The sequence below is a fragment of the Cygnus atratus genome, chromosome 3 (assembly GCF_013377495.2).
Source record: "Cygnus atratus isolate AKBS03 ecotype Queensland, Australia chromosome 3, CAtr_DNAZoo_HiC_assembly, whole genome shotgun sequence".
NCBI lineage: Eukaryota > Metazoa > Chordata > Aves > Anseriformes > Anatidae > Cygnus > Cygnus atratus.
The window spans coordinates 57124145-57141494 of record NC_066364.1 but is presented as its reverse complement, the minus strand read 5'-3'; the positions used below and the strand labels follow the sequence as shown (position 1 = coordinate 57141494).

Sequence of the window (17350 nt, the reverse complement as noted above, 5' to 3'; positions counted from 1 at the left end):
AGTGTACTGACGGTAGTGGAGTTTCCATTGTAAGCCTAACAAAGCAGGAGGAATATCAGGCCCAGTAAATCTGTAATTGTTTTGCTCCAATGTCAAATGAGCAGATCCAAAATATTTCCTTTAAAATATGTGTTTAGTAGTTCTATTAATATTTTTTCATTCACACATACAAGGAAACCAAAGAGTTCTGAAGAGGATTGAGAAACTGAAGCACAAATGAGTGAAATATTCTGAGCAAGGTTTTGAAATAAATTTGAGTTAGTGCTCTTGGAGAACAGTTTCCAGTTTTATTTGTGCTGGTCCTAGAACTAGCATTTATAGATGTAGATTCGTGAATCCAAAATACATGAACTCTTTATAGTGACTTACAGTCAGAATGATGCTTTATGCTATGTGTGTGTTACCTAATACTTGCTTTTCTCTTGACTTTTCCTTTGTGTGTTCTAAAGCATTCGTATAGCCGTGAGAACTTTCTTCTCATGTATCGTTTACAGTCTTAACTGCTGAAAGAATGTCATAGTATTTGCCATGCTAAATGCATGTGTGAAAGGAGTGCGTCAGCAAACATGATACCTTTACACCTGCAGTTGTCTTTTGAACAAATGTAAATATAGCTGTCACCCTCAAGGGCAGACCTCACAGGATCCCAAGGTCCAGAAGTGCCATTCAGTATCACATAGACTCGAATTTCATTGAAAGCATGTTTATAGTGAGGAGTAACAACAAAGATGTGAAGTGGCCATGGTACACAGCCTGTTGCGGCAGACACTGGTGAATCCTGTGATGCCAGCTGTGCATCCCTCCTCTTTTCAGATTGGGCCTGTCTATCCCTAGGTTTGTGTCTTATAACGCTTAGTTCTTCATCTTCCAGTCATACTGCAGATATATATCATGCAATCTTGTGCTGCTCTCTTCTGCAAGTGCATTTCCATTAATTATTTGATTGTTTTTTTTTTCTTGTTTGTTTTTTCTGAAAGCTAGATTTAAAGACAAGTAAGACTTATAAACTTTCAGGAAACATTCAGGGAAGAAAGAAAAAAGCAGAGCTATCTTGTTGCTGTTACACAGACTGTAACCATGGACCTGCGTAAACAACTGGAGAATACAGAGAGGAACTGGAATAAGGAGAAGATGGAGCTGCTGGAGAGATTTGACAATGAAAGGAAAGAATGGGAATGTCAATGGAAGGTCATGCAGAAGAAAATTGAAGAGGTACTTTTAAACAAGTCTCTGAACACTGACATTTTTACTTAAGTCTTTTCAATGACTAGAGGTCACTTTGATTTATTTTTCTCTGAGTTATATCCTATCTCCTATCTGTCACTGGGATTTTGTAATAGCTGAAGGATACGAAGCCTGGGGTTAATCAGTATTTGAAATTGTTCATTTAATACTCACAAATACGATGTAGGAGGTTAAATGTAACTCTGTCAAGTTTGCTGTATTGTTGGCTATATATACTGCTGCCAGTTCTTCTGGCCGTGAGCCACAGTGCTCATTTTATACATGTTCAGACATGCTGAACAGATCTGCATGTATGGGGTTTAGGAAAATGCGTATTTAGTAACAAAAAAATCTAGGTATCGTAATTCTCTGGCAAAAAAAAATGGGGGGGGGCAGTTACATGGCTCAGGTCTGTTAGGATAAATGGTAATGTTAAAAAAAAATGTGATACATCAAACGCTGTATGATGCAGAACTTTTCTGGCTAGAACCTGCTCCATTTATGGACAGCATTTAGTAGAGAAAACGGCTACAATAAATAGTATGAAAGCCCTGACACCACTTGTGTTTACACATACTAACAAATACTCACTCTATGCCATTTCTAAGGCATCTCCTTCCAGAAACAGTTTAGGTAATTTTTTGTTACTCTTTTATCTCCAAATTGTCACTTCAACAGAACCCTCTGACACCCTGAAATGCATAAATGGAATCTGCTTTGGCAACATACAGAGACAAGTTTTTTCATCATTGAGTTTTCCACATTTTTCATGCTAATATACGCATGGAGTAGTTTTGCTTGCTCTCTGCCAACACCTCCCTGTGGCTGAGCAGCAGAGGAATGTATGGCAGAGACTGCTTACAAGGAAGTATGAGAAGGAAAACGAATTGCAGCCTCAGCATGCAACATAACTCCATAATGTCAGCTCTCCCATATATTACCTACAGTTTTTACAGACTTTGGTGTGACAGTCTCTGCTGCATTTTGTCCTTTGTGTTAAGACATTTCTTTGCTGTCTTACCTAATTTCACCACCGAAGTGAGGAGGCTTCAAAAGTTAGTAATGTGGTCTGTGTACGTAGTTGAAAATAAGCTTGTTAGGTTTATGACCTGTTTTGGAATGACAGTAATGTGTTGTGAAATGGTATTCTGATAATTAGTAGTCCTGACAATGGCAGTGAAGGCCATGTTTGTTCAATGTTTTTTATTAGCATATGGATTACAAAAGTGTGACAGGGACAGAAAAAGAGATAAAGAATGGAATGGAGCCGAAGAGAATGGATGAGGCAACTATCTGGGTACTACAGGACCAGACAAAACTAGAGATGATACCCCAAGTTTATTGGTATCCTAATGTCCCTTCTTAAGCTATGTCTATAACTAGCTATCTTTGATATCAGTTGCCTGATGTTTCTTCACTAAAAGCCACAAGGGTGGAGAAAAAGGGAGATGCCTTTTAAATGCCATCATCTGTAGAGAATTTTCCTCAACAAAACTTGTGCTACCTTATCAGCTTGTAATTTCATTTGGTAGTTTTCTCTAGCCCACTAAATACTAACTTGGTTCATGGACTCCTCCAGGAAGACCTATGTGATTTAGGAGATGGTATTGCTAAGTTACGAGGTAGTATCCTTCCTTCTTGTTGCTGTGCTGAACCCATATGAGGCCGTCATTTCTTGGAAATTACGAAGTTTAGTCCTCAGGTTTCATGAGCAGCTGGGCTTTGTGAGTGAATTTGAGAGTTTAGGATGAGGTCAAGTGTCAAGTCTCTGACCATGAGAATACTTCAGATCCACAGCACTACCCGTGAAATGTCCACGTTCTTCACGTTGTCATTTTTTTTCACTGTCCTTCCAAAAGCTGTTGGGTTGTCCTTACACACTGTGAGAGAGCAGGCAGATGGCTGTCCAGAGGTGCTTGCTTTGTGCTTTCTTCATAAGAGCAAGTTAACAATGAATGTTTATAAAGAGCCATGGGATTCTTGGCACAAGAAATGATACTGTAGGCAGAAGAGGTATTTATGATGTTGCTATTTTTACTACTTTATAATTTGTCAAAGTTCCCTGGTTTTGATGTGCTGGGTAACAGGAACTAACACCTTTTCATTTACTAATAAAGCTACTGGTTCGTAGCAGACAGTGTGAAAGAAAATATGGGGGTGACAGCACATTGCCAAATAATGCCATTCTGGACTTATCACTAAGTCATAGAGAAGAGTGCTGTGATTTAATAGAAAGTTCTATTGTTTTTTTCAGCTTTACCAAGAGGTAAAACTTAGAAGGGAGAACAATATGAATGTCCATGATAATAAGGCCACTCAGAGCAAGATGCTGCAGCTGTCCATGCATTCCCCTACTTCAGAAGAGAGTGACACAGTGGAGCTGAACTATCAACACAATGTGGTAAATGACAGGATGGAAAAAGGGAGTTTGCTCAGTAAAACAGGACCTGAATGTAAAGAAACCAGAGCCAAAAGCAAGAACAATATTTTGCTAATGGACAATTTGGCCTTTGAGAGCCACGAGGAACCTGAAGACAGTATCAGCATCAGAACTTCCAAGAAAAATGCCAAGAATTATATTGGTGATCTCAATGTAGTAAGTAAAGTCTAGCATGTTTCAGTTACAAGGGTGAGGAAAATACTGAGAGCTTTGGCCTGCCAGGGTTAACCTAAAGAACTGATCTTCCAGATTTTATTTTTACAGACATTTTATTTCCTCTATTTCCTGCTCAGTTTGCCACTGTTGTGTGTCTTCCCACTGTTTAAATGTGTTAACAGCATGCACTTTACATCAATTCCTAACCTGGGGGCATTTTAATATCTTTCGCTTTGCTAATTCCCTTTGCTGTGAATCTTAAATTCAAATCACCACAAGTTTCAAAATAATTCTGGAGATACCATTTAAAGGCTTATGTTAAAAGACTATTCTTATATTTACAAAGGCTCTAAAAGAACTTGCCAGAGTTAGTGAAGAATTATGCAGCTATCAAGAGGAAATTCGAAAGAAGTCAAACCACAGAAGGTAAAAACATATTTGGACTCTTTATCTTAGAGGAAGAAAATTAATAATAAAGCTGTGTTCCTGTTCACTTTGAAGGGAGGTTTGCTCTTGAATTTATTAGCAGCTGAGCAGTTTTTCTATCCTTTCAGTCTTTCGGTGCATAAAACTTTCAAATTAAATTTGCTGAAATATAATAAAAGGCCATGTTTTACTAGAAGAATTGAGTTTATCTGTAGAACCTACAAAATGAGATAAGTACTTGTATGAGATGACATTGTACGTGTTTTTCTAATGGCTTTATAGAGGTTTGGGGAAGTGAACAGATATTTCTCTTTGCCCTGGTGCTGTTTCCATGCAGTTCTGTACAATGCTGTATGGGTATATTAGGCTGGGAGGCTTCTTACATAAAACCCAGATTTAGCCTTAAATGTTGGAGATACGTCAGGGAATTACAATCCAAGACAGTGAAGAAAGCAAGAGAAGGAAGAGCAACCATACATCTGTATGAATGGAAAGGTGGTAAACCACACCCTGAAAAGTACAGTAAATGAATATTCCACAATCTGTTAAAAATTCAATGCTCGTGGTCTCCTTTAGGAAGCTAAACACCAGATTTCCTCTTGCGTTGTGCATAAATGCTCAGAAGGTAAGACTACTCATGGTGTGACGGGGTACGCATCATGAAAGAAACTGAGATGGGCTATGTCTAAGCTATGACTGCTCAGCTCCCTAGGAAATCTGCATTGTGGCAAGCTCAATGCACCCAAAGAGCAGAGGGACTCCTTACACTCCCCTATGCAACCGTACAGTCAATGTGCTGCCTGTCACTAAGTTTTTATTGCAGTTAGGTTAGCATTTGCATCTTTTAAGAAAATAGATTCATAGCTGATGCCTAGTTTCTAATCCAGGCCAAGAAGGGTGATTTTTGAACAGATCTCAAGACACGCTTGTACCATCATGTGTGATGTTAGGAAACCTACACAAGGGATGCACTATGTACTGAGGTTTTCCTCATTCAGCTCATAGTTACGTAGACTCTCATTGGAGTCATTAAAGCTCACAAGATGCCACTATCCTTGCTATAGGACAGTTAAGAAAACAACTAGTCATCTAACTATCTATCACTAAAAACTCAGAAAAATAATTTTAGTGTCAAGAGAAAGGAACACAAAATTCCCTCGGTTGAGCTTTCTTCAAATTCTTCACGTATTTTTCAAATATGTTGTGTGTATCAGCTGCAGCAAAACCCCTCCCAAATCCTTTTAAGTAGCCAGCATTAAAACACCTGCTCTCAGAGAGAATGGATCCATGCTGAGGTCCCGAGGGAAAACCCTTATTGCTCATCCCTAAAATACCTCTTCTTTTATGTCCAGAATGAAGTCACTTCCTTTCCTGGGGGAATTTGAAGAAACCCAAAACACAGTTATTCTGCCTGAGATGAACCATGTGTCCAGCAGTGAATCACAGACTTCAGTTGCTTTTGAAACAGAGGAGCATAATAATAGGAAGAATCTGATGAGCTCCACCAAGGGTTTGAAGGACATGTCCTATGGTGGTCTTATTGGTGACAGAGGAGCAGACTTCAGACCCTGGCAAAAGAAAGAAGCTCCACCAGTTCCTCCACGGAGCACTTCTCGACACCTAGCAAACTCACTTTCTGCAGTTGTACAGCTTTCTGAAGCACCTGTGAGAGATCCAAGCATCAAAAGCACTTGCAAAGTTCAGGACTGTAGGAGCAGAAGGAAACTGGTGAATCCTTTGCCTATAAAACTAAATGAAACTGCAGTGACAAATGAAGGGCAGACTGTGAAAGGTCCTGTGATGGTAACTGCTGCAATACCTGTAACCAAAAATGAGTGCAATGTACCAACAAGTTTCTGCCACAAACACGTGGGCATATGATGCTGGCAAAGACAGTAAAAGTGAGTCCTCCCCACTGTCATCCCAGAAAAGTTGCTCAGATGGAAATATGGCCCAGAGCAACAAGATGCACCAGAAACAAAATCCCAAGTGTCAAAGCAGTCCTGTTTACAGTAATGACTTTTATGCCCCTGCTACCCTTACCCTGCACAGTGATCTTTTGGGAGACTCTAGGTATACTTTGGGAAAGACCCCAAGAAATGAAACTTTAGCAGCAAAGATTGATGAGTTTAACCGGACTGTATTTCACACAGATAAACGTAGCAATGCTTTGCAAGAAAACCAGGTGACTCGAACAGCATCAGAAGATCACAAACCCTGCAGCTCACCTTGTGACTCTGCTATTAGCAGGACAGAAACTGTAGATACATCTTGTGTTTCAAATCCTAAATTCTCTGCACCAAAGGAACAAGAAACTAGCAACCCCAGCAAAGCTGTCAGATCAGCAGGGCAACAAAAGCAAGTAAATGGACTTCCAAATACTAGCAGTTATAGACACATGCTTCATGAGCATGACTGGAGACCAAGTAATTTATCCGGTCGCCCGCGCTCAGCTGACTCAAGGTCAAACTACGGTGTTGTTGAAAAGCTTTTGAAAAACTATGAAAAATCCACGGTGACTTCTCCGTGTAATGAAAAACGCTGCAAAGATAAATGGACACGGGCAAACACTGAATCTACTGATGGGGGTTGTGAGACGTTGAGTCAGTATTTAGAAATGCTTCAGATTGAGCAAGGAAAGCAAGAATTTCCGAGGAATTCAGCCAGGCATATTGGGCAGCAACTCAAGCAAGGAAAGGAGAGACAGAAGTTACCAGAGGTAAGGTTCATAAGAATGGCAAGAGCAAAATAGTTCAGCTTTGTACTGAGCTTCAGATTCTAACGTGAGGCAAGCTAACATGATAGTGTAAATAATTACATAAAAATAGATACTTTAGGCCAGGATCTGGATGAATCAGGATTTTCTTTGAAGATAATAGAGTTGTGAGAAGGCAGAAGCATGTAAGTAAGCATGACCAGTGAAGATGTGTGCCAGATTCTCCTCTCTGCTGCTGCTGCGTAAAACTAGATTTTAACCGCAGTGCAGTTATTCAAGGACTGAACTAATGAAAATTGCAATCAGATTTTAACTCTCTCCCCTCTTCCTTTAGCTGGCTAGTTGTTTCATAAGACTTTCCAAAAGTCTTAAGCACACTCTGTAATGTCAAAATCCTAGAGGAGACAGGATTCTTCAGTCCTGGGTGCTGCTCGTTTCAGGATTTTCTTGGAACTGCCTTTGAAAATGGGTGCTGTAGCTTCCTTAAAGCTTCCAGTAATAAAGTGACCTCCTCTTACTCATGTCTCAGTTCCAGGCTTGTCCTATATATTCAAGAATAGGCTCACAGGAACAGAAGAGTATGGCATAACTAATTAATTTATATTTGGCAGAAATGTATTTGCAAAAGTTTAGCAGTATTGTCTTTGCCAACATTCTTTCTTAATGAGAAAAGAAACAGATGTGTTTGTTGTTTTTTTTTCAAATATACTATAAGTTGCAGGTTTTATGAAAGGCCACAGAGAAAGAAAAATCAGTTTTTCTGAAGAGCTCCTTGGCCAAAGAACACAAATAGACATGCCCCTTAGCATCTCAGAAAAGAGAAGGCAAATGTGTTCAGAGCTGAGAAACTTAAATGAGTTTAGACTCTCAGCTGGTATGCCTTAAACTGTCACAAAATCACAGACTTCAGTGGAGCCATGTGAATTTAAACAGCTGAGAATCTGACCATATAGATTTTCTACTGCTTGTCTTTATGTCAGCCTTTCGGTGATGCAGCATCTTGCTTAACAGAAACACCTTTGCTATAGCATAGAGGAAAACCTCTGATTTCTTTTTTATCCAGTGAAAGTTTGATAGGAAAATGAAATTTCACCAATAAGTATGTAGGGAAGAAATAATGATCAGATAATGGCTGAATTTACATTGATATCAGCCAAGAATAACTTTACTAAGCCAATTGGATCATTTTCTCCACTCTAAATTGCTCACACTTTATGTGGCCGTTTATGTTGAATAAAGTGTAGGATACTGCCTGGTTAGGGGGTGCCATTCTAAGTCCAGCAGCATTCACGTCACAGAGGTATAAAGAGCTACACATGGCATGAGGCACAGAGGAATTTGGTTTATTTTCATTATTTCAGATTTACATCACTGTAGCTAATATCAAAGTCTGTTGTTTTTCTGGTGTATATAAGGCTCTGCATGCAAACATGACACTGCATTAATAAATAAGCATTCTGAATTATTTAGCAAGAGTAAACAGCTTCATGCTGTGCTAATGGAAAAAGAGTTCTTAGCAAGATGTGACTGCTGAAATAGGATCTATCAAAAAGTGCTTGAAAGTACGTAGACTCCAGTAATGTAAGATGGCATTCTGACTTCTATGTGTAGAACAGTATACAGAGTTCATTCACAAATCTTCCAAAAAGGAAAAAAAATTAACAGGGAATGTTCAGTTCTGTCTTGCATTAACATTTTGTCCCTTTCCTTGCGTCTGACACTTGTCTCCACATATTTTAAACTGCAACTGATGTGAGAATCCCTATACATAGAAGTAGCTGTTCTTTTGCATTCTGTGCATTGCTGCGTTCCTTTAATAGCTTCAGACCACCTGCTCTGCGGTCACCCCAAATGTCTTCCTACATTCCTATTGCATTCCACAAAAGACTTTTGTGCCCTAACGTGTTAAAGCAAGGAGCTGCCTTTGTGTTCCAGATATCTGTGCCAGCTAAATGTTCAAGTGGGAAGGGTTTCTCCCGACCAGCCCGACCAGCAAATCGACGCTTACCTTCCAGATGGGCATCGAGATCACCGTCAGCACCGCCTGCTGTGAGAAGGACGGCGTACAACTGCTCTGTCTCCTTTCGTTCAGAGACCTCAGTAGTCTGAACCCAGAGATGGGTTGGGTGGTGGTGTGAAAGCTCTGCACCTCATTGTAACTGTGTTCGACCTGTGTCACAGCGACCAGCTCTACCCTGTCCTATCTTGTCCAAGAGTGACCCCATCACGTGCCAGACAAAACGTTTTGAATCTTAGGTCATCATCATGGTCTTCAGTGTTTTTATTAAGATGGAACAACTATACCCCTGGTTTTCTCCTTTTTTTTTCTTTTTAGTACTAGCTCACAAAGAATTTATTTTGAGTGGCATCTTCCTTAATTTGCCAATCAATTTTGAGTTGGAACAATGTATAGTGCTGTATATTCTGACTCTTCTGCAAACAGCAGAACGTAAAGCTGTATGCATGATCATGTGTTTGTAGGTGCATGTGTTGGACTAGGAAGTATACAGGTCTGTATTTAGAAGAGAAAAACTGTGCTAGTGTTGACATTGAAACTACAACCTATATGCCGACATATATATATATACTTTGTGTTTATTTTAAAAAGTTTGAAATATACAGTCCTGATGACATTTATATTTTGTATATCTTTTACATAGGTTCACAGGTGTAGTATTTAATGTACAAAAACTAAATATGCATTTTTGTGACTGATTGCAGCGATAATGCCTTGCACAATATGTATCTGAAGCAGACTAGCTCGACTGATTTGTCAGTCATGCTTCATGGCATCCTCGTTCAGTTTCCTGACCCTTATGATACTAGGTCAAAATACCCAGACATATTTTTTCTGAATTAAAATATTATATGATTTGTAATACATTAACCTTTTTCAGCACCAGAGACATTCCTGAAATGACCGAATCTCTTTAAAAAGCTTAAATGTACCATTATACATATAGCATACTGTAAACACTTCGGTAGTTTCAACTAGCATAACATACAGTTTATGAAGGGAAGATAAGGGTTGTATATGCTCAATTCTGTGAAACTTATTTTTCCTTCTAGCGCTATACTTTGAGGTTTGGCTAAGTCAGAGAACAATGGCCTTGTTTGCTTTCACTCAAGGCAGGAGAACAAGGGCCGTTGTTGTTCCCAGTGCTGCAGACACACTCCTTTTTTACTCTCCTCCTAGACTAGAGTGCTTGAGCCACTTGCTAACGTACCGCTCCCTGACTGACTCGTGGCAGTCAGTTACAAAGTTTACGTGCACTCTGGCAGCAAGCTGCATCTAGTACGGAAATACTGCATCGAGATATCATCACACTGGTGCCAGAAATCCCAGGCAAATGGCATTGGAAGTGTGTTTTTGCTATCACCTGACTCGGCATGATGGGCCATTGCGATGACGTGTACAGAGCCTGGCTTGTTCCTTCCCACAGTGTGAAAGAAATACAGATACTACCCAGACTCTTGCTGAAAAGACGGTGTCCCTCATCCTGGAATTTTTGCACCCTTTTCTAGGCTGTTGCTGGATGCGTAGTGTGGTAAAGATGATAAATATTACCTTTAAACAACATGTCTAGGTTAAAAGGAGTAAAGAGGCACTTCAACATCAGCCTGATCTTGTCTTGCAACTTTTCTTCTTCTCCTGGAGAAACATAGTGTGTTCAAAGGAATTTCAGAAATCATCCCAGAATCCATTAATGTGCACATTTCATATGTGAATGTAAAAAGGATTTCAGAGAGAGTATAGGCTTTTGTCCTAGTGAATTGTTTGTGTGGCAATATAGGGAAAATTAGTTGTGCTTAATTTGATAGTGATATATTGTCTTACTCCAGTCATGATGAGAATCCACACCTTTTTGCTTCCTTTTAGCGCCTTATTCTTCTTTCCTCTACATGACTATAGTTTTGCAGAGAGAGAAAGCAGAGGGCAGCTTGTGCTGAGCAATATACCCTCCAAAGTACTATCAATAACTTTTTGGGCAAGCCAGTGTTGGATTGAGCAGGCATTAGAGCCGTAAATCCAACCTTAGCCACACCATTGTGGCTGCCTGCTTGGCAAAAGCATGCTCAGAATAATTTGCCCAATCTAAACTTCCTGGTACTTTCTATGTGTGAGTGGCAGGAAACCCCATAACAATATATGAAGGCTTCAAACAGATCAACAATTCATCAAAATTCACTTGGACATTATTGCAAAGTAATTACTGGAAATGGTATAAGAACAGAGAATCTTGAAGAAAATATACAATTCGGACAGACACAAAAATCCGTGTGCTCAAGTGAAAAATCAAGAGTACTATAAATTTCCTTGTTTGACCGAATTTAGAGATTGCACTCCATTAACTTCCTTAGAACTAGAAAAATTACAAATGATTTATAGTGAATTGGGAACACTGCTTAAAAGTTTCTCTAACTGTGAAAACTGGCAAACTGAAATGCCTTGCAAATTGACCTTTCAAATGCCTAAGTAGCTGAGCAGCTTTAAATGCCTAAAGCTGAGGAAAAGGTAATATGACAGAACTGTAAAATTATGGTTCTTAATTTCAGAGTGCTGACTGCAATCAAACTTCCTTCAATTACCTTCATGGTAATGTTAAGCAGTTTTGTTCTGAAAAATGGTGGTGCACTTTTGTTTGACGAATGTAACAATGAAACAGTTTCCCTTAATTAGTCAGTGAAGGTGTTTCTTTAGCTCATTTAATTTTATTTATTTATTTTTTGATCACTTTGGACATATATCACATTGTTGAATAACAGAGAAAGGATCAAATACTTACAACATTCCCTGATGTATGTAAGTTTAATGAACAGAAGGTTTTTGAAATAAAGAACAAGTCCATTTTGTCAAGATTTTTCTGTGTCCATCTAATTATAGACATTGATTCCGATGCCTGAAAGTATCAAAACTGGTGATTTAGGTCTGTAGGTGGCTAGATGAATATACCAATTTTAGAAACTTGCTGCTGAAGCTATTTAAATATTCTCTTCAGTCATACCCATGACAAGGCCAGTGCACTGCTGTGAGTTTTTTAGTTCCCAGAACTGTGATTACTGAACCATAGTACCGGCTTCATTGCACTTGCTGTAGGAGGAAAGAGCTCCAGGTTCCCCCATATGACAGGAAAATGTACTTATCTTGGAAGCTCTTGGGCAAAAGAGGCTCTATACACATGCACACAGACACACTTGTAAAAGAACCACAAATTATCTAGGTAGAATTGACTCTACTTGTAATGCTGGTGTCACCTATGGAAGCTGATCGTTTTCTAAGCCATTTTTTAAAATAAGTTTTTATTATTCTTCCACATGCCATCTCAAGTCTTAATGTTGATACAGAGTCTTCTTACTTGTGCTCTGAACAAGTCTAGGATCTTGCTAGTGTATGCTTAGGGGCACTGAAATAAATGCAGCCGCGAATTTTCAAAGCGTAAAAACCTTAAACTAAGTAACAGGGCAGGCACACTGAAGGGCACCCTCTCGCACATGAGAAATCAGCTGCCCACCGAAATATTTGCAAACTGATGGAGACATCATCAAACTCTTTTAGGGAGTAGCACGGTGGGGAGGAAACACGGAGAATAGTTGGCCAGGCCTTGCCTCCATATACAACATAGCAGGCCACCCGAGTGCTGCAAAACCAGGCTGGGTCAGAACCTCTGACAGGGGCAGAAGGAGTAGAGGGAAAAAATTACCTTGAAACCTCTGGATATTGTTCCTCAAAGACAGAGTTTATTTCCCCTAAATGTTTTATCTTTACAGTGTTAGTGATAGACTTCTTATATATCTTTAAAACATTGCTGAAGGGATGAACTTTGCTTGTTCTCCATCAACAATGCAATTCTCTTTGACTGTTACTGTAAAGGAGTTAACTGTTATGTATAGCAAAGAGTTGGCAATCAGTGTAATATAACTCTCCAGAGCACTCAGAGCACCAGTTTATTGCTCCAGTTGTCTACTTAAGAACTTGTACCTGTAAATAGGAATTTTCTATCCAAATGTCTTTGACAGCATTTTAGCAAGCTCCACAGCAGCCCAGCAGGTAGGCCATTTCCCTCAGAGTTTTGTTGTTTCTGGACCGAGCCTAAATTTCCTAGCATGAGAGAACTTATGCAATTCTCACAGTGCTGCTATGCAGAGAATTCCTTTGGCTTTGAGACCTGCAGTGTACAGCTGTAGCAATTACACTGCTGATATTCTCTATTGAACAGATCTGTAGTGGACTCTGATCGTGTACATGCTCTTTAAACTGGAAGGCAGAATGCATTTCCTCTCGGTGCACTAAATCAAAGCCCTTTGTTGCCTCTGGCCTTTCCATCCCTCCTCGATTCCCGGTGGATGTATATTTTTAGGTTGTTTATTGCCATTGCTCTTTATGTATATGCCATACCACAGGACTTTCTATTTGTACCACCATCAAAATATTTTTGGACAGCCTATTCTTAAAAATGCTGATATTATTATTGCCATTCACAAATATATTAGAAGTTGATCTATTGGTTCGCTTTACTGAAAATGCAATTTCTTCATCAACTGTTAATGGCATACATTATATAAAACTTGATGCTTTTGCTTTCTGAAATGATGATTGATCTGCTTGTGAGGTTTGCTTCTACCCCTTACCCACATTTCTTTTCTGTTTTGCAAAGTGCTTGTGTCAGCAGAGATGTGTTCCTGATATGTACGGTTCGTTCAGTGGCTGTGTGGTTATGGGAGCTCATACCTAAGGGTGCCTTGCAAGCTATGTTACTCTACAAAGAACTGTATTGGTTTTTTAGTGGTGTAAGGAGACTTGAACCCTCAATAAGATCAAAGTGAAAGTGTGCAAATAAAAGCCGGAAAGGAAACAGGAAATAGGAGGGTGTAACACTTGTAGTAATTGTTGTGGATAGTTCTTTGCTTCTAATGGAAGATGTCTGTGTGCTGCCTGCTTCATACCACCTGAAACTTCCCGTAATGTATTGTCTTCTCTCAGTCAGCATCTTTGTATGTACCCTTTTCCCATTCTGTGAGCCGATAATAGCAAGAGATACTGAAATGGATGTCAGATTAACACCAATCCTTCCTCTTCCCATATCTGATGGTGTGGTGGTTATTGAGGAATGCTTGTTTCATTTGTTAATCCTTTCATTGGCAGCAGCTGGTTTTACCACCAGGAACATGATAGTGCTCGTAGCATGAACATTACTGAATGCACAGCAGATTGTATCTTCTACCCACGCAGGATTCCCAACAAGGGGACACTCTGTCACACTGTTGAAATGTGGAGATTTCTGAAACATAAATGTAAATCAGCCTTTTGCCTGAGTACAACAAGAGCCGGGCTGTACCTCAGCTCCACGGGTCATGCCAGGCAGCCTGATGAGAGTACAAGCAACGTCAGTCCTCTGTTTTTCACCAGACTGGGACAAAAATTACAGTCTTATGGTCTTTTCTGGGGGGATGCCCTTCTCTAAGGACATCTGGGGAATGAAGGAGAAGTAGCACCTGTCCTGGGACAGAGCATCTCATGAATTTGGATCAGATCCATTTCACGTAGTCTTAAATCCCTTACTACTCCCTACGTAAAAGAGCAGTGAAAAAAAAATGCAACTACTAGTTAGTGTTTATTCTTATAGGAACTAATTTTCCTAGTACCTATCCAGAGGCTGCTGATTTAAGCCTTTTCTTCAGTAATCTCAGTCTACAGTGCTTCTGTTGAAAGTTCCAGAGACTGATTCCTCCCAGTGATGCGTGTTTGTGTGGGTCAGCAATCACCGTGGCCAATAATCACTGAAAAAATGACATCATAGGGAAAAATCCCTACATCTTACTTTTATGTCATTTCATCTAATGTGTGAGCCCAAAATATCTGGGCTGTGTTGCATGAGATAATGTTTCCCTTTACTAGGGAGTAGATGTGATCCCAATATGAAATGGAGGGAAGAGAGCAAGCACTGCACAGCTGTATAATACAGGTAAGCAAGTTGTACTGGCTGATAGTAATGAGTGAGCTAAAGTCCCTTGACCAGTCGCCCCAGTAAAGGCAAAGGTTCTTTTAATATTTGGTCTCAGTGGGTGCATGGACTTCTACTAACTTGGTAGCATGTCACAGGGATGTAGCAGATGTGCCTGCATAGTCTTTTATCAGTGCCCCTTAGATTTCCCTAAAGCAGTATACTGCAACTGGAAGAATTTGTAGCATCAAGAAATCATGCCTGTGGAGAGAGAAAAGAACTAAAGAAAAGGACTTTCTTTAAAGAAAATTCCACTCATATGTGCACTTTGGATGGTGACACAGAAAATCATACTGAGTTTTGCTTCTACCTCATGAGATATCTGCAGTAGTTCGTCAATTCTGGTACCATATATGATGTAGAGCTGCTTAAGATATTATTGATGGAAATGCACCACAGACAAATATATGTGTACATATGGACTGCTTGTTTCTTTGCAGAATCCTTGTAGTTTCCACAAAGGCATTCTCATTGCGAGTTTGAGATTCATTTTTCAAAATCACCTGAAGGCAGATGAGCTACCTGAGCTATTCCTGGTAAGAAGTCCCACGGGGAATTCTTCTGAAACCAAAGTGCCTGCTCAGAGAAGTAGCCTGCTACCAAAGGAGGTAAGATATTCACAAGCTGGCTCTTACACTGCCACATCTCCTGTCTATACATATATCTATGTAAAAGTGCATGATCTTCTGGGTGAGATGATATTGTCCAAACTGACATGTTAACAATTTTCCCTCCAGGAAGTCTGACAGTGTCCAGTGTAGCTGTTTTGGCTCTAGGATGCCATTTTGTGTATAGATGGGTACCACGGTCAGACTCATATTAAACACTGGTAAATTATCTCCAATATTGTAAGTAAACAGACTCCTCCCCAAAAAATGGTACTGACATGCTTTACATATTAAAACCAGCATGTCAGTTAATGGGATCCAGCAGTTTCTGAAAGCTCATTTTCTTTTAAGTAAGTAAACACAGTCAAATCTTTTAATGAAAAAAATGTGCTTATGCATACCACCTTTTCCTTCCAAATACTTTAAGCCTACTGTACAAGCTCTGATCCTAATTTTGCCTCTTGTACTGCAGGGTGTGGAGAGAAGGTGGATGGAGAGTGGAAATAGAGTTAGAAAAATCCTCTAGCTTAGGCACTGCAAAATGACACTGCATGGGTTGGAGACTTTTGTAGTGCTTTGGCAGTTTAAGATTAAAGAAATGAAGTCACATTCTTGTCCATGCAGAGAGGCTGAAGCTCCATTTCTCCCCTCCATAGTTTTACTCCTTCCCTGGCTCTCCTTCCATTGGAGGTGAAGAATCAGCCACCCAAGCTGAAGGGAAAAGGGCCTGGCAAATATAGCTGCCTAGAAGTTTCTCTCAACCTTCCAGCTCCTCTTCTGGAGGCCTCCAGACCTGCAAAACACAAGAGGTTTCCATGGCCTGTCTCTGAGAAGCCAGAGAAAAGTGTCATTTGTGGTCTTCCTGCAACAAGCTCTAAAGCAGCCAGTTTGGGGCTGAATTTTTTTGTTGTTAGTGGTGATTGGTTGTTTTTTTTGTACTGGGGAGAAAGCTTTTGTTTTCTGCTCTTCTGTGCAGGAGTCTGTCTCTCTCAACCACCTCTTGGATGGGCTTCTGCAATTTTAATTCTTTTTATGGCAAAACTTTACAGCAGTTTGGACAGAAAGTGAAGAATTCCTCATTCTCTATTGAAAGGTAGCCAAAAATTGAACTAGATGTATAAAGGGCCAAGAAGAATTTAAAACTGTTTAAAAATCTCCAGCCAGTGATCTGCTGCCAGCCCACCAAGGTTTTTAGAATTGATTTGTCCCTTTACTCTTGTCTCTGGGAAATAAACCAACTTGTTTCTCTCGTAGTGAGGGGAAAGTGGACGGTGAGATTAATTTGCAATATTCAGGAATTAAGATAACAGTGGTCTTGTGATTTAAGCATCACTATGCTGCCTGTACAACCTCCTAAGAGTAGTTATGTGTTAGATATTCTGTTTTTCCTAGGAGGTGCCATTCAGTGCCAGACCATATGTCTTTTGGTCTTGGCTGTTGTGTTTCATAGGAGCTATACATTTAAATATGTTTGGGAGAAGCAGGATGATGTATTGCTGGAGACACCACCTCTGGGGCTCTGTAGTGTTTGAGAAAAATCAAAGCTCACCAGTTCAGAGTGCTTGCTTTGCTTTTATGTGTGTATACATACACACATGCACACAGCACATGTACACAACACGTGTATATACACACTGACCTATTTGTTATTGCTTCCTCCTTGCTTTTGCTCTTAGTTCACTGTATGGAAACAGCAACGGTGGGGCCCATACACAGTTAGAATCAGTGTTAGCTAAACTGAAACAAACAGTGGCGTTACACTGGACTTGGGATCCCA

General features: G+C 39.9%; 1 protein-coding gene across 1 annotated transcript; it reads left to right on the top strand.

Moving 5' to 3' along the window:
- Window positions 1–995: 995 nt before the first annotated feature.
- Window positions 996–13694, top strand: KIAA0408 (KIAA0408 ortholog). Its single transcript, XM_035538773.2, is given in 6 exon segments — window positions 996–1212; window positions 3479–3820; window positions 4167–4246; window positions 5599–6109; window positions 6111–6965; window positions 8898–13694. Coding segments are annotated over 6 exon segments (2097 nt in total). The 5' UTR covers window positions 996–1077; the 3' UTR covers window positions 9072–13694.
- The last annotated feature ends 3656 nt before the right edge of the window (window positions 13695–17350 follow it).